The following is a 23,894-nucleotide window of genomic DNA, read 5'->3' on the forward strand; positions in this document are numbered from 1 at the left end:
GATAAACTTTTAATAACATAATTCTTAACTATCTCGTTGTATATATTAATTAAATTTACACGTCTTCTAGATTCATTTCAGACTTAGAATATCATCAATACTTCGAATGTTCAGTATCCTGATTTTTTTCTGTTTAGTTCCAAATATTTTACTTACAATGCTGATATCTTTTAATTTTGAGATATGTTGACCACCCTTGCATCAAAAGATGAGTTAATTGCAGGATTAATTATGTCATCAAAAGTATTTCAAAAGTCACTGCAGCTTTTATTTATTGTGGATTCGCATAGTGGTTGTTGGATACTTGTCGACTCATCTTGTGTCCCTTCTTTTAAATTCCATGTTTTTACCTCGGTTTTTGTTAATCTTGATATCTTGGATCTTCTAGTAGATCAACGCAATTTGAATACTGATACATATCTGATATTTTGCTTTTTGGACGATAGTGAACACCACAATTTAATTGTTTCCCAATGATCCTTTTGACGTATTCATATGATTGAGATCTTATATTTGTAATTTTGTGCAACGTGCATTGTCTTAATTTCTGTATATATACTTCAGCGTTCCTCATGAAGGTAATTCCAGAAAAGAGCTTCTGACGCAAAAAATTATTAAACGTGTTGTTTTTTACATCACTGGGTCGATACCTCTGCTGGTGGACAATCAGTCCCGAGGGTATCGTCAGCTCAGTAGTAAGTACTTCGGTACTGACATGATTTAACAAGTTTTACTAAAATTGTCAGTTTATTCATTTTGAAATTATTTATAAACTGAGGTCTCAACTCCCTCAGGCAAAGTTGGCTTTAGATGAATTTGGCTATTTATATTAGGTATTTCTGACATATAGCTCTTCACCGGTTTCGGTACTTATACAATTTCGGATTTCAAATGTTTTGCCTTGAGCGTTCCTGATGAAGGTAAATCGAGAAGAGCGCTTCGGACGCAAGACATCATTAAACGTGTTGTTTTCAACTTTTTGAAGATGTAATGTGTTTCGATAATTTTATCTTTTTAAAAAAAAATGAAAATAGCATAACGGAACCTTTTTCCTATTATGAAATTGTCTGTTATATACATGTAGTTAATCTAACAATTTACGAATCACCGCTGCGCGTACTCATGCCAATACATTAAAACATTCTGACATCAGAATCTTTATTTGCAAATGCATTTACTAATAACAATATTGTGATGACTTTGTCGTGTTATGTTTTCAACTATGGATGATTTGGAATACATTACATATGCAGTCGCTATGCAATGTAGCATAATTATTAACATATATTAGATGATTGCAAATAGAAAATATCAAATGCTCCAAATTTAACAAGTAAATTTTAGTTGTCCCGTCTTCTGCTTGCTTCATAATAATGAATTGTGTTTCTATACTTGCGTTTGGAAGTTGCAGTGGCTTAAGATATTTATAGAGATTAGTAACATTTTACTTCGATGGACTTAAACCTTATATTATGGATGATTATTTAAATGCCTGACTTGATTTTTGTCTGGTCTCCTTGATGAGTTGAACTTCACAAAACTGTATTTCACTGAACTATCTTTTTTCCGAAATTGTTTCTTAATGTAATAAACGGTGGACTATACCTGATTATAAAGCAGCCAAACCTTTCACTTGAATGATAGCTGAACACAAATGAAGAATTTTTAAACGCCAATCATAACTTTTTTTCAAAGAAAAACAACGGTTATAGCAAAAAGGACGAACATGGTATCAAAACTAGAACAAAATTGATTATTACGACTAATGGAATATGTATATAGTCATCAGATCATGATGGCGTTATATGTAAAACAGAAGTATTAATGATGCAAATATATGTTTAATGCCCGTTACTAATTTAGTGAATAATTTTTAACTCAAAATAGCTTTAACTGTTCCTTTTATAAACGCACGACAAATAGGACATCTTCTGAGAGCAGGAGCACAGTTCACACAAGATGCCAGATGTCCACATGGGAGGAAAACGATAGCGATAGGTTCGTCTAGGCATATCTTACAGGTCTGCTGATCTCTCAGATTCTGGTTTTCTTCTTCCAAACTTCTGACAGATACTACAAAACAAAGGCACTTATAGATAAACGAAAACAACTCTCTATCATATAGCCAAAATAATCACACAAGTATGGGACTTTAGATATTTAATCGTACATGTATTTTTTAGATTGCAAGGACAACTTCAAAGGAAACAAAATAAGAAGTATCCAGTGAGTTTGGTTAATGGTTAAGTAATGCAAGAAAACCGAACGTGGGAAAGTATTTAAAAGGTTCTGATATTTTCAAGTTAAAACACTTTACCTTCAAGCTACATCTGAAAACGATCACTTGTAAAAATTAATTAAACATGCCAGTACTTGATTTGCACAGTGGAAAAATAATTCAGGTATACAAACAATGTGTTAAAATAGAAAAATACTTTTGCATTAGGTATACTTGTCATTCCTGTCAGAAAGAGAAAATGTCCAGCTTGTAATCATATAAGTAATGCAATCATAGAAAGACGGTTTTATTTCAAGTTGCTGAATTGACCTTTAATTGTTTGTTTAAAAAATAGTAATTTAAACTAAAATCGCTCACATCTTAAACAATAAAACGTGGCTTTAGATTTCCCTTTGTTTCAACCTGTTTAACGTGCTTAATAAGCTTAACAATATTTACATTCAAGTTCAGGGTCTACTTTGATTTCTTGCTTGTCCTTTTCCACGGAAGTTTCTTTCATCAAGTTTAAATTTTGTGGCTGTACTGAAGGTTCCTCGATCTTAGAAACTTCCTCTAACTGGAATATTTTTTCAAGTAATAATGTTCCAGTGATATCTACAAAAAATTAATATGCGTCAAGATGATTCCCAATGAATTTATTTTTTTGTGGGATATTAAGAAATAAACGAAGACATTTTAAACAATTATTGTGTCTTTTGATATATGAGTAGATGTTCATTATGTTTGAGCACAAGTGCAGAGTAATTTCATTTACTATTTTATTTTATTAAAATACATGGTCAAAAAATCTTAAAGACGGTTAGATAAAGGACTCCTTGAATATGCAAGCAAACCTACTATCCTCCGTCTTTCAGTCACAAAGTAGAACTAAAAAATCTCACATTTGGTGTAATTATGATATTGTAAGTACACTTTCTTTTGGGCTACTATTTTTTTGACATGACCATGAGTTGTAAACGCATAATATCATACAATCTAAATTGAACTTTGCATTAACCATGTAATTTATCGCTTGTTTTGTCCAGTTTAACTTTAGCAGAAGATAATGGATGATAACGGTCATTTTTTTCTGAACTTAATAAACATCTTGAATATGATTTGTAGGTAAACATTAAATAAGCCACATATATTGTAGTATCATACCCGTCGTTCCTGCTTCTAGGATGGAATCATAAGCACTCTTTATCAAACGTTCGTCATATCCGAACTCCGAAACAGAGAGAACAGCAGGATGACTCCCAAAATTTATATTCTGTTTTGTATTTCTATTTTCATTTTGTAAACTGGTGTGCCCACTGCTTTCATTCTGAAAAATAAAAAAAACATAAAATAGTGAATCTTTGTGTTTAGTTTGTTAATCATATACTCAACATAATCAAATATTCGTAATACTTCTAATGTGTTGTTTACTGTCATGCATTATTGAATTGGTAGGATATTTGCTACATAAGGAAATTACCGAATCAAGTCAGGAATATGACGTTTGATGTGTTTGAGCTTTTGATTTGGTCATTTGAATAGGGATTTTCCATTTGGAATATTCCAAGGAATTTGGTAATTTGTTATTTTATATTTGTACAGCATATTATGTTTGTTGATTCAATAACTAATTTAACATGTTTAATAAGTTGGACAACGATTCCTTAGGCTCCCAGCGATATTGTTATATATATTTTTTGTTATTCAGTTTGGTTTAATTAGGGATATGTTAGGGGATTTTTCGTTTAGAATATTCTATTGTTATATCAATTTTTTGTTATTCAGTATGGTTTAAATAGGGACACAAAATTATTCTAAATTTCCAAATTCAAAACTTAAATACAGATGATAGTGTGTGTTTTCCATGATTTGTTTTTTTCTTTCAAAACAAAGTAGTGAGAGGAGTTTTTTTAATCTCTAACTTCGTATTTATTAAGTGTATTAGTCCTTATAATTAAGGAGGTACGTTACACTACGGGGAGATTACTCTGTAATAATTTGCTGAACGTTTTAATCATGTTCTGTTATTAAGGAAATATAAAGCTTTTCAGTAATCAAAAAGTATTTGTCAATTTACTATTTATCCAATGATTTGCTCCTATAAAGTTTGTGGTTGATGTGTTTTAAAGTTTATATTTTTGTCAAGGATCAAAGTAAATATTTTGCCAAAATAAATTTTTAGTCTTTTTTAACCATACCTTGTCCCGTTTTGTTGTCGGTATTAATCTGTTCATTTGGACGTCTTGTATAAATCTATCGCCTTTACAATTTCGAATAAAAGCACAGTTCTGGTACCAGCGTGCATGTTCTACCCAAGGTTGGTCACCTGGTTCCCAGCTCCGAAGGCCACCACCACAGAAAAAGCAGCGACAGTGGTCTTCTATACCTGAAATAAATGTTGAATAAATAATAATCAAGGCATTCGAGATTTATGATTTGTGAAAGTAGAAGTTGGTCTCTTTACAATGTAAATGTAAAACATAACAACACTTTTTTATGATTAAAGTTGTTGGAGTGCTGGATTTTGAACAAGGTATACTACTGTTACGTTCATTTATTAGCATATGATGTCATTTATGATAAATTGTGCACGTAAAGCAAATACGCCTATTTTCAGTATATGTGTTGCGGACATTCATCAGCTATTAAACAATCTTCAAATTCACATATCCAAATTGAAGACAATAGTAAATGTTTAAATAACACAAAGAATCGTTAGTATAAAAAAAGAATATGTGGTATGATTGCCAATGAGACAACTGTCAACAAGATACCAAAATGACGCAGACAGTAACAACTATAGGTCACAATACGGCCTTCAACAATGAGCAAAGCCCATACCGCATAGTCAGCTATAAAAGGCATAACTTATCTTTTTTTCATGGATAGTGTCGTTCATGTTTAGTTTTTTTTACAATATTAATCACTATTAGTTTCAATTGACACACTTCAATCTTCCATATCTTACAAAACCTTACACGTGTTTTTTGTGGTTTCCTCTGGTGGTTTTGCCAAATTGTGTGTATGTTTTTTTAACAGTTGCGAAATGTAGACATGGTATATTTGGTAACTTGTCTAAAATCTCATGTATTGTGACTTTTTTTCTGTTTTTTTTCAACTTTTTGTGTTTTCAAAAATTAATAATAAAAGTGGTTCTCCTTACCTGTGAAAAAAAATCCGGCTAAAGACAGTTCATCAGGAGACTGCGTTAAATGTGCTGGCCAATGTTTAAAAGAATTTAGCCTGGTTGATCTAACAGCGTATTTTGAATACTTAGGTTTATCCAAACATATTCCTAGATTTGGTGTTTCTTTTGTTATACTATTTTCTGTATGTAATATGTTTCCTGACGCTGCCTCTTGTGTAACCATTTTAGACATACTTGACATGGGACCATTACTATGATTTGTTTTAATCAAGTTCGACGCACTAAAATTGTCATTTCCAGAAGCAGATTCTTTGTGGATACTGCTTCCTACAGCAGCATTGTCAGGAACAATTGAAAAACAACTATCTTTATTTCGCTGGACTTTATTTTCGAGTGTTCTATCATCTTCCAAAACAGTAGTCTGGTACCCGGTTTTGTAGCTTTCACCTGAACCCTTATTATCTGCTTCAATTATTTCACTTCCGCATGCACCCTGATTTTCTTTTTCTTTATCTATTTTATCTACCAAAAATGAACAATGTGGGGAAATTCGTTTATGAATATCAACTGCTGAATCATAACGTTTCCAGTTTTTGTATATAGCACCACAACTGTGACATATAACTTCATCTCCTGTTCCGGTATAATAAAATCCAGCTGCTGCCAACCTTGTTACATAAATTCCTGGAATATCTGGAAACGTGGAAAAAGATGCAAATCGAGCACCCTCGAATTTCATATTTTCCGAAATTTGTAATTTCCTTTCGTTTTGATTAAATGAACTGAAGTCTTGAGGAAAGAAAGGATAAGCATCGTACACATTTTGAGGGAAAGAACGCAAAGGCCTTACAATATTATCAAATATCCATTTTGTTTTTGAATGTTTCGTCTGTGGTGGTGAAGATATTTCAGCATTTGATTTCCATTTTACCTTGATTCTTGCTATATTACGCATCATATGCTTTTTATAATTGGATTCGATTATCCGGGAGTAAGAAAATAAAGTTAATAGGAATATAAAAAGTACAGATAACGAATTGTTTTTCCTCTCGTTTGTATTGGTTTCAATATCAATATATTGTATTTCTATCCTTTGAATTTCGGTTTGATTTTTATATTCACAATCTTCATTTTGATCCATGTTTTCAATTTTCTTTTCGTTAGGTATCTCATCATCGGTGTAAGGTACGGCCATATCGATACTGTAAAATGATAAGATAGATTAATCTTAGAATAAAAAATACATATGTTTTATTAACTAATGTTTTGTGTCATGTTTTCTAGTAGCTTTGGATAAGTTTAGATTATAATGATATTTGTATGAACGCCAGACGCACGTTTCGTAAACATTAGAATCAAAAGTGACGCTTGAATCTAAAGACTGGGAAGGGCACATCAAATAAGATGTTGAAGAGATTTAAAACCAACACTTCCAACATTGACGTACACACATACGAGAACCTATAACGAGTAACATATATTCAGCTACTTTTACTCTATATATGTATAAAACGTGGTAGAAATAAACATTAAAAACATGTCATAATAATTTCTTTGTTTTAAAATTGGAACAAGTAAATTAATACTTACAAAGGATACACAAGACTGTTACCCTTAGGAACAACCAAGAAAGTACAACATTAAAAAGCACAAAACAAACTAAAACAAGAGCAGCACGATTATATTTCAAACAACGCTAGTGGCGATATCAGGTGCTTCAGAAGGGTAACCAGATCATTTACCAAATATTCAAGATACGGTAATATGACAAACTTTAGATCTGTATCTGGGATTATTAAATAGTCTCATAAACAAAATAGCAGTTGTTAGTCTACCTAAGAATATTAAGAAGACATAATTTGTGCCGAGATATTATAAACTCATACGTATGTGTAGAGGAAATAAGCTGCAAAAAAGCTTATATGTGTCAATAAGGGAAAAAATTGAAACTTTCAAAGACAATTCGACAGTTAAGAATAATATATATTGGCACTTATTTTACCACACCAGATGCGGATATCGATAATTCTTGTCCATGCGACAATACGCGAGTCCTTAATATTTGAAAATAATAAATCTTAAACACGTTTCAGGAGATGATAAAACGGAAAAAAGATAACAGATAAAAGCAAAACACGAATAGAGATTAGAGCTTTTCATCACAAAGACATTTCCTTATTTCAAACGATTTCTAAATGCAATATGGCCATAACGACTTAAGATTGATCCTTAAAATCAAAGTTTGTAGTATCATATTTAAAAACTTAGATACATGTATGCAAATGTAGATAAACAATATACTTTTGCTGTATGATTTTATACAATGCTGACAAAAGTATGATATTTTGGTAGCTTTGTTTTCAAGCCGAATTGTCTGGATCTTTTGGCATTTGTAATTTTGACTTTCTTCTGACAAACATAAGACAGACTATTCGACAAAAGAAAAACTATAGTACAAAATGTATATGTAGCAACTTTACCTGACCATATAGGAAAATAGGTATTTAGTCGGATCTTAACACGTACTTGTGATTTGGTTAAAACCGGTTTTGTTCAAAATATACGAAGAAATGTCGAAATGTTCAGGACTTAATTAAATCCGTATTTCGGTAGGATGGTGCAAGCATACGATTTTTATTGCGTCTTACACTTTGAGAAGCGAATTATCTTCAACTACTTTATTCAAATATTGTGTAAAAACGTTAATTTTGAGCTATGAAAGTCAAGTGGCTCGAGTATTTTTCTGAGGAAGTTTTAAAAAATTACAAAGAAATATTTTTACATTGGGTTAGCTTTCATTAATCTTAACTATCTATAGATTAACAACTTTTGGTTATATTTATAATTTAGATTCATCATTGAAGGTGGGGGACGATTTCGCAGATAATAAATTATATTGATGTGCCATTTGTATGCAAGAGTGACATTTCGTTGTATTATGTGCCAATTCGAAAAAGTTATGCGAGTATTCTCTCCCCTTAACAGGTTCATTATTTTATAATTAAGTTTAGGTTTCTGATATAATTTTGAATAATTACAAAATGTATCAATTCAATATATTTCAGTTTTTGTAATTGGTGTATCAAAAACATTGATGTACGAATATAATTTCATAAATTTGAAACGTTTAAAATGATTACATACCAATATAAAGAACCGTTCATCATTTTTGAAAAAGACTATGAACGAAAATCGATTTATTTATCTTCCCTTGGTGACAGATTGATTGGGAAATGAACCAGCGTAATATAATGGTAATCACAAAGAGGGACCAGCAAGCAATCTGTAATTGTAGCTTATTCAACGTTAAAATAATTTTCAACTATAAACGAATGTTACTTTATACAAATATAAGGACTTTGTTAGCTAAATCTACAAATTTTATTAGATATTATGATTTTTTATTGCAATAGATTAATATGCTAGTATATGGGTGAAACATACATTATAACAAAAACGGGAGGTCTTTGTATAATGCCAAACTATTGGAATATAGACAAAAACATTGTAAAAAATATGACGTTTATCATATACACATGGAAAATTGAAATTCAAATTAAAAAAAAAATAATATAATTTGTTGAAATAGAACTAGTTAAATGTTATTTAAATATCACCTGAGTTTAATCAATAAATATCGACTCGATAAGTTCTTATCTGCACATGCAGCTACTGTACTCGTAAACAATAAAACAGATGTTTTTATCCTCACTATTTTCAACACTTTGAATAACCAAGTATATCAAGTTATGTGATTGACACCTTGAAATTGGTCATCCACAACTCATAACTGCAGCAAGATGGCAGATAATCAGCATGAGAGAAGCAGGTATGTCGCTGTGACAATTGCACGTATTGTTGGTTATCACCATTCCACTATAAGTCATTATGAGAAAAAAATCAGGCAACAAACGATGTTAAAGACCTTCCGAGATCAAGAAAACCCCCTATAACATCTGCTAGGGAAAATCAAGCATAATGAAGGTTGGTCAGAAGGAAACCCATTGCAAACAATGCAATCCCAAAAAAAGAGAGTGATGACCATACATGAGCCTTTAAACAAGAACTGTTCGAGATCGGCTCATCGCTACTGGTTATCGTGCGATAAGAACATTTCGGGGACCTTTGCCTACGAACAGACACACAGTTGCCCGTATCCAATATGGTGCATAGAGCTCGACAAAGTTGAAAATTAGCATCGTGGAGGAAGATCCATTGTTCTAATGGAATTCTTTTTATCTTCCTTGGACCGCTCGTAGCCCGTATTTAAACAATATCGAGCATATATGGGACACTATTGGGCGTAAAGTGCACAAACGGACACCCCAGTTCAAACACGTCATGAAATAAACAGTATCCTTCGTCAGGTATGGTTGCTGCTACCTTAGCAACAAATTAGTCGACTTATGGCAGGAATCAGAAGACGTTAAGATGCGGTTATCCGTTTGAAAGTAGGCTGCGCAAAAAGTACTAATTCTTTGGCGTATAACGATCAACCATGATGTGAACAATCATCTACAGATTAATTATGAAATGTTTGACATTGTAAAGTTCGACTACAGTAAAAGTTGTAAAATGCATTTTTTTGTACAAAAAACACTTCATTTTGTTATAAAAGTTTTGGTAAGTTAAAACATTTTTTTTCATACATTTGTTGTTCGTTTTAATGCCAATGGTATCATTAACTACGTTTCAATATTATTTTACAAATATTTTATTATATTCCATCCAAAATAAGAGGCTGATTTTTCAAGTTTTAAAAATTCAAGGTGTGGCAATACTTTTTCCCATGTGTATAGTTGATATATTACTTCAAAGCTTGTTGTATTCGTTCGATATTTTTACATTTTTGTTGTTAAACTTTTTACTTTTTCGTGACTTAATCCTTTCTATCAAAATAATTTGGTGTAGATTCATATCAAATTTGAATTCGTTTGCCAATTTTATCGTAAGAATGATTTCCTAATGAAAAATCACTAAAAAAGAGAAGCCTGAACTGTAAATAACGTCAGCCTTTAAAATGTATAATTTTGGCCCTACACCCACAAACTTTTTGTGAATAACAGGAGGACATATATTATTGAAAACAAACAGACAATAGAAATTTACAACCCTCATCGAATGCAAAACGTAATAATAATGAAAATATACAAAAAAGATCATGTAATGCAAAATGCAAAAAAAAAAAAAATCTTTTTCATATAATACTTATACATGTTATAGTGACTGGTTGAACTTTTTTTTTTAACAAGTAGGTTTTATAAACAAAACGTATTCAGAAATTGACATTATAGACCATAACATCAAGTATACATACACACTATATTCTTGCCTGTCGTGTTTTAACAGTAATGTTGTATTTGAAGGCTTTTATATCAGTTGATATCTATATTTAGAAATAGGTGTATTCCAAAACAAATACACCAGTTTCAACAAGTTTTTGGCTGAAAGGATAAGTTTAAACCAGATTCTGGCTGAAAGTACCACTATAACCATTACTATGCATTAACTGAATATAATGCTTTTACCGAATCTAAACAAATGACGTGTCACCTACTTTGAGACAAGCACTACAAACCAGGAAGAAAAAAATCATTAATGTATATGGAAAAAAGGTCGTTAGACTGCTTTTTATTATTTCCTGTGAATCAGTTATACATATCCCTTTGGAATTTTTTTTTCACTTAATTATAGTTATATAGCGCTTCACATGTTTTGGTACGTATAACATGTATAAATTCTTGGTGTTTTAAAAATATTTAGCTTACAGCGTTCCCGATAAAGTTAAATCCAGAAAAGCGTTTGGAACGCACAATATTTATACACGTAAGTTATTAAGTAGTCAGTTCGTCGGTACTGACATGATTTAACAAACTTTTCTAACTTTTCTAAAATTACATTATAAATTTTGAAATTATTAAGAAACTGAGGTTTTAACTCCCTCAGGCAAAGTTGACTTTAGATGAATTTGGTTATCAATTATGTTATACTGCAAAAGGAGTGATAATACAAACAATCATCACATGATAGTTAGTATAGACATACTATCTAATCATAATGGATCATTCTACAACTTTAAAATAACGTTTAACTTTATCAATTTTAAAACACAGTGGATAGTTCGATCAGTGGAACACGCATCTACTTTACAAGTAAGCCGAACCAAAAATATACTAACGCATGGGATTGCTTGAATTAGTAATTTTAATCAATTTAGCAGATAGTGTCTTGTTATCTGATGAATAATGAAGCCTGGGTGTGTTAATTTAAATTAAATTAACATTAACATTAACATTTAAAAGGTGCATATAACATTAATGCATTCTGAATCAATTGCATGATAATTTATTTGCTCATGCTACAATGTATAACACACTACATGTAAGTAATCGTCATTGCATGTACTAAATAAAACCAATGATAAAAAATAACGAAACTACATGCAGATAAATAAATAAAGAAATTATAGTATTATTTATAGTATTTAAAGGGTTAAATTAGGAACGAACTATTTTGAACCAATGTCGTATACCTATTTTATGAACCAAAAATTATACATGTCTTCTCAAACTGTGAAATTTATCACGACTGAGTATTTTGATTATCTTTAACCGAAAAGTCGTCCGCATGTATGAATGATGATCGAACTATATTTTATTCATTATTACTAAGATGTACACTTGAAAAGTTAACCTTAGGAGGAAGGTATTTTAAACATGAATATATATTTAAATACGAAGTCATTATTGAATTTAATAATAAAAAATCACTAGTATATATAATCATTCTTTAACATACAGAAAACAAACACACACGCTCACACTATCATCATGGCTTTCTTATCAAATTAGAAGCGCATAGAGACATTCAAAAACCATACATGTTTGTCGGCAAGTCGGAACGAAACTGAGAACGTCATGGCGAGAAACGAAAACTACAAAAGACAAAATACCCATGTGACATTCAAAACTCGTCAAAGAAAAACTAAAAACACCAGGACAAAAAACGAAACTCAAATTTGTAAAAATGCTAAAGATAGTGAAGACTGAGTAAATCACTTATAATAATCTTCTTTCGTAAATAGAAAATATGAATACAAGATCCAATTAAGAAATATTTTTTGATAAACGAAGACGCTTGTATAGTCCAGAAATTGCGTAGTAAATAGTTTTGACATGTCTAACCGGTAGTGCGTCTGTCATGTTGGTTTAGGATCTTCCTTACAGAAAAAGTATATCTGTTTACAATCATCCTGGAACATGCAGAATACATTGGTAACATACAACAAGATGGAAGATCAGTATTGTTTACATATCACTTCAAAGGGCAATTTCAAACATAGAAAAGGTTTACTGAATGGTAAACAAAAGAATGATTTTTTGATGCTCATTAAACATTACGGACTCCATGTTGCATTTAAACCTTTCTTTAATATATCAGGAGATAATGTGAAGAATGTGTCATTTGATATTGAGTTTTACGGGTTAAAGATACAGGACAAAGTTGCTTTAATAAATTTTTGTAAGGCTATACTGCTGTCTAAAATCAAAACATTCATGTTCATATCTTCAAGTTAACAGAAAAAAAACACATTAACATCACCTTGTATATCAAGAAACAAGGAGTATGTGCGCTAGAATAATTAATGTGTTGTGATATGTTCTGTACTGAGATTGATTAAAATGGAAATCGTAAGAATGAAAAGAAAAAGAAAACGAATTAAGAACTAGATGACAATAAAGACACTGAGGATGTAGCAGTTAATAAAAACTCTACATAATTTAATACCTGACCAATCAGCATACAAATGCAAAACGAGGAAATACATTATACATGTTATATACAAATATTAAACATTTTTTTTTAACTTTAAACATATGATATATGTATATAAGTATACACACATATTGCAGAATGAATGTAACTAGCATGCTTTGGTTCTTATTTTATTTTATGTTCTTTGCACTTAGAAGGAAGTAGATTGACACAATGATTAACTTGGCACTATAATCACTTCCTTTACCATTCTCTATATGTGCCATAAATCATCAAAGATTAATTTGATATATTATTATTAGTGCATTAGTGTGCTCAATAAGGATTCAACAATAAAAATTTGCTGATAAATTAAAAAGAACGTGAGAAATGTCAACAAAATTACTTCATATTTATTAATTCATTTTACACACTATATTGCATGTAGGATAGTTATTTATTTATTTATTTTTAAATAAATCTGAAGAATACTGCGAAATTCATACTATACATACATACATGTATTGTCATGTAAGTTATTCTTTGATGTTTGAATTCTTGTAGGTGATTACGTTGTTACCTTTCCTGGCTATGTAAATAAAAAAACATTTGTTTAAGAAAAAAGGTCGATTCATATACTAAAAGAGGAGTTTTGGATTACAGCCCATGTATGTCCCCTTAATTATAATAAAATTGGGAAAGGAAATGGGGAATGTGTCAAAGCGACAACAACCCGACCATAGAGCAGACAACAGCCGAAGGCCACCAATGGGTCTTCAATGTAGCGAGAAACTCTCGCACCCGGAGGCGTCCTTCAGCTGGCTCCTTAAAAATATGTATACTAGTTCAGTGATAATGGACGTCATACTAAACTTCGAATTATACACAAGAAACTAAAATTAAAAATCATACAAGACTAACAAAGACAAGAGGCTCCTGACTTGGGACAGGCGCACAATTGAGGCGGGGTTAAACATGTTTATGATATCTCAACCCTCCCCCTATACCTCTAGCCAATGTAGAAAAGTAAACGCATAACAATACACAATAGACTATTTAATTCATCAATGATTTCAAAAGTCTTTTTTATAATTTCAATCGGATAATGGGATAACATAAACTGAACAATTCGGATTAGAATTGTCGGTTATGATATCGATATGACGTCATAAACATCATACATGTATCAATCTACTCGCTGTAATTTTTGTTCTATACATTCAATATATAAATCAAAGTTTTACCTTATAATGTTCAAATGCTTCAAACTCTTCTAGCCCAATATAGTTTACGCTTATATCAGACAACCTTTTGGTTTTTGAACGTCTGAAAAATGGTGTTTATATATATATATATATACACGATACATTCACATACAATACTTTATTTCCAATACGAATTAAAAGAATGAAAATAGTCATCTATTGTGTCAATTCCTTTGCTGTTATCATACATAAACTAAGGCAACAGTAGTTTACCGATGTTCAAATCTCTTTAATCGATAGGCATGAAACTAAGGAAAACGCATGAAATCCGAAAGGAGCAAGACCGTTTGTGTCGTTTGAATAAAACTCTCCTGCTATGCATGCACCACCTGTGATGCAAACCCACACTCAATGATACAAACAGTAATAATGCCGCAATCGAGAAAAGACATAGTCGGTAAAATTACAGCTCAGACGACAATATTGGTAGACTAACATGTTATACTGCGAACACGTGTCACTTGTGAGCTTAGACGCAGACATATAGTATTGGTCAATTATCCTGTGATGTTCAAGAGGGTCTGGATTGGCATTTATATATACTATTAAACGAGAAGACCTGATTTTGTGTGTTGCTTCTCTTAATAAATTTATCATCATGCCTGTGTTTCCTATAGGTAACATGCATAATCGCATTTGCCAACCATACTTTTGATTATTCAGATTGAGTTATTTTGGGAGAAAAACGACAAAAAAGGCATCCGTATATTGTTTCCGTCATCAGACTGACTTTTAGGCATATATAAGACTTCCGGTTTTAAACGCATGCACAAGTACATCGAGAACCAATCGTGTTTTTTTCTGTGCGTGTATCGACTTTGTGTAATGTATAACTACAAATGTACCCCGTATCCTTTATTTTTCGACTTTTTTGACAACAATATTTCGCAAACAATGATATGTGATATATGATATTAATATGTCTCATTGTCAAAATAAAGCATCTTAATTGAATACATAGTTGTATGTGCTTCTGCTTTGATATATATTATGACATCTTATTGCTCCCGTGTTCCTAATTTGATAATTGTTATGCTTTGAAACTTATTTCAATAGTTTTAGTTTTCTTAAATGTCGAAAACTGTTCACCTCGTAAGTATTAAATTCATTATATTTTGAAAGCTAATGGTATGTGAATGACAAAATACTTAATGAAGAGTTGGTACCAAGAAATATAAATTCATATTGTCATGCCAATAGTCGTGCTGTGTGATGCAGCTAATAAAAAGGTTTTGTTTCTTGTTCTATGAAGTAAGTATCACATTTTTTACGAGGTCAATTAAATTGGTCTCATAAAAAATCTCCAATCTAAAGTTTCCTTGGCGCCATAATTTTTACAGGACAAACTTAGCATTGAAGAATATCTTGTTAAAGTAAATATTATTTGAACAGTAACACAACAGCAACAATAGAAACATAAAAGATAATCATGATTTAGAAGACATGAAGAGCTTCAACGTAAAAATTGTCCACAGTAAAATAAGTTCACATTGCGATTTGTTCAGAACACTACACTGTTTAAATATAATGATTTCTCAATGTCTATATATAAAGGCAATCCGCTGTTCGAAATGCATAAATCGATTGAGAAAAAAACAAATTCGGGTTACAAACTAAAGCTGAGGGAAACGCATCAAATATAAGAGGAGAACTACGACACAACATAAACACAACTTTAAAATGTAACACACACAGAAACGAACTATAATATAACAATGGCCATTTTCCTGACTTGGTACAAGTAATATAATTGGGCATCCAGAAAACTAAATATGAAAATATGAAAAATAGACAAACGAACTATGCACACTCTTTTGAAAAACAAAGACAAAAACATAATAACTGAAACCAATAACAATAACCAATATCAAAATAATAAAAATTGGATCGTTAAAATGAAGAAATGTCTGACAGAGCAGCCACAGCAAACCGGTCAATTTTACCAAATTTTGTACTTACACTTTGAAGATGGGAACCTCGTGCTAATTCAACGTGCCGTTTAGGGTTACATAAAAACTTCAAAAATATTCATCTGTTTGGTAGTTACATTTACTTGTTTCTTTACGAACTAAAAACTTATAACGGAAATGAGATACGTTTTGTATATTGCGCGAAAAGGAATTTTTTTGTCTATTTTTAGAAAATAAAAAACCTTTGATAAATATTGTCTTAATACAGTATGCAATACATTAAACAGCTATTTCGAATATTTACGGGTTTGTAATTGGAATATTTATGATAGCGTTAATTAGTAGGTCAATAGATTTTGTATATCTATAACGATTTATAAGATATATAAGATGTTAAATGAGCAAACAAACTTGTTCGATATAAGAACTGAATATCCAATCTTACATAACAATAATAAGATCTAGATGTGGTATGATTATATAAATAAAACAACCTCCCAACGTAGTCCAATGACGTGGACATATTGGTGTTCGTACGGTCTCAACAATGACAAAACAATACATAATATGTAGTCGACTATAAAGCTATGACATGACAAATAATTCAGACCAAAAAAAAAGCTTAAAGATATTACAAAAACGAAAAAAAAACAACCAACTACCGGCAGCAGCCAAAAGATGGGCGAAAGATACCAGAGAGGCAGTCAAACTCGTAGATTAAAAAGAAAACACCTGACAACGCCATGGTTAAACATGAAAAAGACAAACAGACAAATGATAGTACACATGACATAACATAGAAAACTAAAGCTGCTGAAGGGCAGCGGAAGTCGTATATGTTAAGGATGTACTCTTCTGACGTTTCAGTCTCGTTGAAATCTCGTTCTTGAATTATTTCTCAAATATGTGATACAAGTGGAAAATGTCATGAATTTAAAAAAGGTTATAATTAAACTTTACTCTGTGAAAAAATGGGTATTTCCGATGATTAGTTTTTGAGTAATCAATTTTTCAAATTTTTTTACCAATCAAGTCATTCTTTTTAGCCAAAATTTTGAGAAAATAAATGAGGGATACAAAAAATGATTTTTTCAGAAACATGTACATTCCACATCCCTTTTTTGTTTTCAAATTTCTTAGATATGTATTTTTTCAATTATTTATAACAAAGAAGTTGAAAAAATATGGAAATTGTACTTTAAACGTAGAAAAATTACAATTGTAAATTTGACACAAAAAAAGCATCAAAATATGATAAAACTTTCTTATATTAACATCTACCTGTACTTTTTTTTAGTTGAAATTTATTTAGATTGGTCCACTTCATCTTTACTGAAAGTATGACAAAAAGTTTAATGTCGAATTGTGATTTTTTTTCATGATATGTTAAAATTATGTTAAAACTGATAAAAAATGGGAAAACCATCAAAATTGGGTACTTTCAAAGGGCCGTAGCAAAAAAAGAAGTTAATGACCATATGATTTTTTCTTCACCAATTCTTTTTTTTACAGTCATTTAAACCCAAAAATCAGGGTTAGAATAGCTTTAGACAAGCTTAATTCTGGAAATTTTTGGCTCCTCAGAGGTGTACATCCTTAAGTTGACATCTGTTCGTGCAAAATTAAAAAAAAATGTGTGTTTGGTCTTTGCTTTATCTTTTAGCTTTAAGCCTTTCGTGCTATTGTTATTATGTCGCTTCTGCATGTCCGCTATGTGGATTTGGAAAATCTTTTACACTCTACTATTCTAATAGAATAAAAAAAACCATACACGTTGCAGTTCTGACATACAAGTATCCTGAATCAATAGTTCTCAATAGAAAATTTGGTCTTTTTCACAGAACATAGTAACATTAAATATAATTCAAAAGACATCATTTATTTAAACATATTTTCGATTATAATTATGTTCGTTGAAAGCACATTTCATCTAATCAATACCTATGCCATCAGCGATGCTCGAATTAAAGAGAACAAACAAAGAGCAATCTTACGACAAAGTTTTTGTTAAAAAATTGTGTATTTCTTTTTGTTAAGCGTCCGATTGCTAATAAGTTTATAACATTCTTTAGTGAAAACAAAAACACACAAACATTTTAAAGATAAAAATAAAATAATAAGATTTTAAGAAAACCTTAGCATTCAAGTCATATGATTGTCCTAAATCCATTTTTGATTTTTTTTAAAAAGCATGAAACATTGATGTGTATTTGAAAAGTTAAGCTACCTATAAAACCAGATTTAATCCATCATTTTCTAAATAAGGAAATAACTGTACCTAGTCTGGAAAACGACAGTTGTTTCAAATTTGTTTGATGTGTTTGAGAATTTTTCGATTTTACATTTGCTTAGAGTTCGGTATTTTTGTTATTCTCTCTTTTTTTTAAACTTGTCTTATCTTGATCTTTAAAATTTACTTCAAATTGTATCCATGGTTTAATGAATAGGATGTTAATATCTTTTTGTGTGTATTTTTTTCTTCGTTTATTGGTAGATTTAAAAATTAGGACGACCCGAAAAATCATCAAAAAGGGTAACGGCATTATAGATAGAATATGTTCATCTTCCAATTGAAATAGAAAGCATCTGCTACATGTAGCTCTATCTTTTAAGCACAGAAAATGGCTTTCAAGCAAAACTTAAAATTTACCAAACTATATTTGAGTTTTCTATGACAAATTATTTAACATATAAACTGAATTGGAATCAGTTCCAAAACTTTTCAAGTTTCGAATTGCTGAAAATTTACATTGCATTTTGTGAAAAATATATAACTTTATATGATATAATAATTTATTTGATCTAGTGTGTACACATGTGCTTTTGTTGGTTAATTCAATGTTAAAATAGGGCTAAAAATTTCCGGTGTATTTAAATTCTAACGTAAAACCTATGCGCTATATATAGCTTTTGACAAGTGTCAAATGTTGATGTAAGCTTTGGCAAATATAAAGCATGTTATAATTAAGAGTTGTGAATTTATGTGTAGAAACCGGTCAATATTAGTTACTGAAGTGTGTGATAGTCTTTTTTATGCATATGCTTTTCTGAAACTTGCAATTGACATCTTACAGATTCATAGATCCTGTAACAAAATATTTACTAAGCCAATCATGATTTTTAAACCCAAAGTTTTTCTATACACAGTTATTGTATACATTCTGATTGTTCTTGACCTAAGTTAGAAGGAAACCTATAATTAAGTGGTTTTTAATAGATGCTGTAAATCATATGTTTTACATATAAATAATGCCGATAGTTTTCTCCTTTGTATTTGTTTACATTCATCGAACCCTTTATATCCTGGAATGTGTTTTTTGCTTAAACGATTTGTTGAATGCCGTTCGATGATATTCTAGTCATCAAAGGAAACGATACACGACTTTAGCATAAAATTTATCAAAAAGTATTAAAACTAAAACAAAATGAGATACAGTTTTTCAAAAAACTCTCATTTGCAATGTATGCACATATGATAATGAAAATCAAAACCTGTCGGAAAGTAACATAATTCCATGTAAACGATCATAGGGTGCAAATTATTTTTGCGGAAAGTTGGACGCAAAATCGACATATAATTTTCTAAGTACTAAATGAATTTTCAAATTTGTTTAAAAATATTGAATATGCTAATCAAGTTATGTTCATATTGTCACTAATGGGTTGAAATATTGTTTATTGAAATTTTGATAACATTTTTTTTTTAAATCTCAAATAATGCAAACAAAGAAAAAAAATGTTTTCGTCTCAAATCAATGTTTTAGATATGGAAACAACACACTGTAAATTTGGAACCTTTCAGATTAGTTTTAAGATTATTAACGTTTTTTTTTTTAAATTCACTTTACACATACTGTCAATGGTAAATTAATTGATAATGTTTACATTTTAACGATTTCTTGTGGGTCCGAAATTTGCTTTACAAATAAACAAAGAAACTGTACGATTTAAAAAAAAAGAATTTATGGCAAACATTGTTTTTATCTTTAAATGAGAGGCTGGCATCATTAGTTGGAAATTTTGTTTTCAAAATTGTCGTTTTATGTAAATTTTGTCAAGAAAATTAAATTTCGCCAAATGACGTCATAAGAGCAAAAACAAATTTTTTAAAACGGATTTATATTTCCATGGTCATTAAATATTACTACCTACAATATTAGTCCTATACACGTAAAACTTCATCTTTAATTTGAAAAAAAAAGTCGTGTTTCGTTTCTTTTGTTGACTAGTATATATACTTGCGAACGTCTACTTCATGTGTTATCTGCTGTAAGTTGCACATGAAACGACGGATTACTATGTTTATATTTAGTGAACAAAAAAATAAAAATTACCATTCAGTCTTTACACAATCTTGTTTCAGTATCATAGTAATCCTAAACTCTACAAACTGTGGTAATATGCATTTTAGAAAACTGTTTAAAACTTTTATAATTACATTCACTTGATGATTACGGAAGCACTTAAGACCTGCAGTGAAAGAGAAGAACGGGTATCTAGCTTATGATTAGCAGCGTGGACCTTTAAAAGAAGTGCTCTAAAGAAAAAAGAGAGCTGAGCCAAATACAGCACCAATAATGCAGCTAATTGAAAATAAAGAGAAACCATTTGAACCATAAGAAATTTCTTGTTCAAATAAAATGCTGTAAACAATATCAATTATTTATGAAAATGCCGGCTGATAAAAATCTTTCGTCGTAGGAAATCATGTCTCTGAATCAGACATGAATGCAAAAATCCACAGACTTAAAGGTCCAAAATAATCACACTACATGTAGTAGTATGAAAGCTGCGTTTAAATATACTAGTCAAGTATATAATGCACATATGTAATAAGAGAAAAAAGGAAAAAAGAGAGCTGAGCCAAATACAGCACCAATAATGCAGCTAATTGAAAATAAAGAGAAACCATTTGAACCATAGGAAATTTCTTGTTCAAATAAAATGCTGTAAACAATATCAATTATTTATGAAAATGCCGACTGATAAAAATCTTTCGTCGTAGGAAATCATGTCTCTGAATCAGACATGAATGCAAAAATCCACAGACTTAAAGGTCCAAAATAATCACACTACATGTAGTAGTATGAAAGCTGCGGTAAATATACTAGTCAAGTATATAATGCACATATGTAATAAGAGAAAAAAGGAAGTACATTTGACATTCAATACGCGAAATCAGTTGATATATCCACTTATTTATAACCAGTAAAATACCTTCATTACAGATTCACTAATCAGGAGTACAAACAGGCTTAAATTAGCTTTTGTCAGTGCACGAACGTATTCTAAAATCTTTAGAGATATACATGTAGCAATAAATCATTCAATCCATTATGTTATATAACATTGGCATAGGGTCATCGACCTCATTATAAGTGTATAAATCTCATTCCGAATTTTAAAATGTCAAACATCAATGTTTCATACCTTACACATTTACATTTCGACAACTTTAGAACTATTTTCACGTTTTGTGATATTGATTTTTCATGAAATTGATTTGTACAGTGTAAATAAAGTCAATGACCTTATTGTTATCTAACATCATAACAATAAGGAAACGCACAATCTTTCTAACACTCAAATTATTTTACATAGACGAATCAAGAAAGTATCATTTTTTATAGGGAACGTAACATTAGGACCTTTTTTCTGTGTCTCATCTCCGTTCACAATTATAACATTCTCTATAATTGTTTAGTTTGTCAGATAAAAAATAACATACCTTGCATGACTGAAATCACACCATATTAAAATTTGACGTTTAATGAATGATATCTTGATAAGGTGTTTGGATTCGAAAAACAAATGGCAAAAACAGAAAAACTTGATTTAGGTCTTGGAATCCATGATTTCAAATACTTAGTAAATAATTAAAATTTGTTAAAATTTTATGCAATTGACGAAGTTTCGTTTTCATTCGAGAGTGCATTTGCTGTTAGTTTTTATATAGTCGTGTAAGCGCAATATACTGTCCAAATACAAGGTGCACACAACCAAAACACGACATATTTTATTAACAGCATCTAGCATTGTCTAGAAAACTTTTTGACTCACAAAGCCCCACAGCAAGTATATATAAGACACGTTTTAAAAAATGTGTAGTTGGTTAACGATATTCTTGTGAACACCTGACTGATTTTTTTCCAATCAAAATATACATAAAATAATTATACTTATAAGTGGCCTTTTGATACCGTATTTCTTTTGACGTTGTATTGATCAATTTATCAAACTGTTACAAACAAAATGTATGCAGAGTTTATTCAATTGGCATTTCATTTAAATATGAAAATTAACAAAAACATTTCATATTCCTCCCCTACAAATATGTGCACTTGGATAAGTTAACCGCTAGAACTCCGTTGGTTTCGGCAATCCTAGATTGAATGAATAAAACATTTAATCAAAGCAAACTATTGATATATCACGTAGTTGTAATCACTACACTAACTAATAGTGAAATCCTTGTCTAACCCACGAATATAAACTAAACACAGTATAAATTGCCAATTTTAATTATCGAATATTTCTGAAACCTAGTTCGTCATACACTCTATACATTAATTAAACATCTAAAAGCCCAAGGGCTTCTGGAAATCCTCGTTTAAAAAAAAGTTAAAAATAATAAAGACCAACATTAAACGAAAAAAAAAATGAAAGTTACGTGACAGGCGGAGGCGAAAAGAGTCATTAAGAGATAAATAACATAAAATTTATGACGATAACACCACGAATTCAACATATTTTAAAACATTAAATACGTGTAACAAAGATTTCAAAGTCGAAAGTTATTAAAGAATTCTAGAAGATGGCTTTTACATTATGGGTCTCAATAATATTTCTGTTACCATACAATTCACCAGAGTGACTGATATTCCTGTCTATGGTATTTATACGAGAGACATTTTACACTGAATTTAGAAAACTATTTGTGTCAAATAAAACAAATTTGTTGATTGCTTCATAACATATATTTATACATTGAGCATTAAACTAAATATCCACGTGTCTTACCTGGTGTCTTTATCAATAATGCCTGCGAGAAACGACGTATCGAATGTATTTTTAGATATTGGGTTTTTAACAAAAGTTTAAAAATATAATTATAAACAGCAATGAAAGGTAGACAACTGCCATTGTTAAGTTTTCAAATTTCACTATATATATGTTACAAAAGCGCAATTATTCGTTATGCATTTTCCATAGGGTACCACTGATATTCCGTATTTTTTTCCTCGAAGACTACACAAAATAGGTAAAACGGGTAGTAGTTTCAGTTACTCGAAATGCCACTTTTGCATTCCACCAAAAAAAAAATATACATGGTCATGCGGCAGAAACTGAGGGCAGAAATTGACTTAAAAAGCAGTTGAAAAAGATCTCGCTTTTTTTCGCTTAATAAAAATATTTTTAATGGCTCCGAAGTGCAAAAATGGAAATATTTTCTATAATGTGAATAAGATAAACCTAATTGGATGAGCTTTCGATTAAATACAAATGTATTTTTACACAATATAATTACAAATCAAAAGTCTTACCATTAGTATAGCAGTGAAATCAACAGTTAAAACTTTGTATGATTATACAATTAG

At 30.5% G+C, this 23,894-nt stretch overlaps 1 protein-coding gene across 1 annotated transcript; it reads right to left on the reverse strand.

Annotated features, from left to right (window-relative positions):
* Nucleotides 1-1,824: 1,824 nt before the first annotated feature.
* Nucleotides 1,825-23,357, reverse strand: LOC139514754 (putative inhibitor of apoptosis). Its single transcript, XM_071304398.1, has 6 exons — nt 23,317-23,357; nt 5,382-6,568; nt 4,417-4,604; nt 3,383-3,545; nt 2,678-2,833; nt 1,825-2,073 (listed from the first exon to the last, which is right to left on the reverse strand). Exons 2-6 carry the CDS (start codon nt 6,559-6,561, stop codon nt 1,874-1,876), a joined length of 1,887 nt encoding a protein of 628 aa, XP_071160499.1. The 5' UTR covers nt 6,562-6,568; nt 23,317-23,357; the 3' UTR covers nt 1,825-1,873.
* Nucleotides 23,358-23,894: the final 537 nt, after the last annotated feature.

The sequence above is a fragment of the Mytilus edulis genome, chromosome 1 (assembly GCF_963676685.1).
Source record: "Mytilus edulis chromosome 1, xbMytEdul2.2, whole genome shotgun sequence".
In the NCBI taxonomy this organism is placed as follows: Eukaryota; Metazoa; Mollusca; class Bivalvia; order Mytilida; family Mytilidae; genus Mytilus; species Mytilus edulis.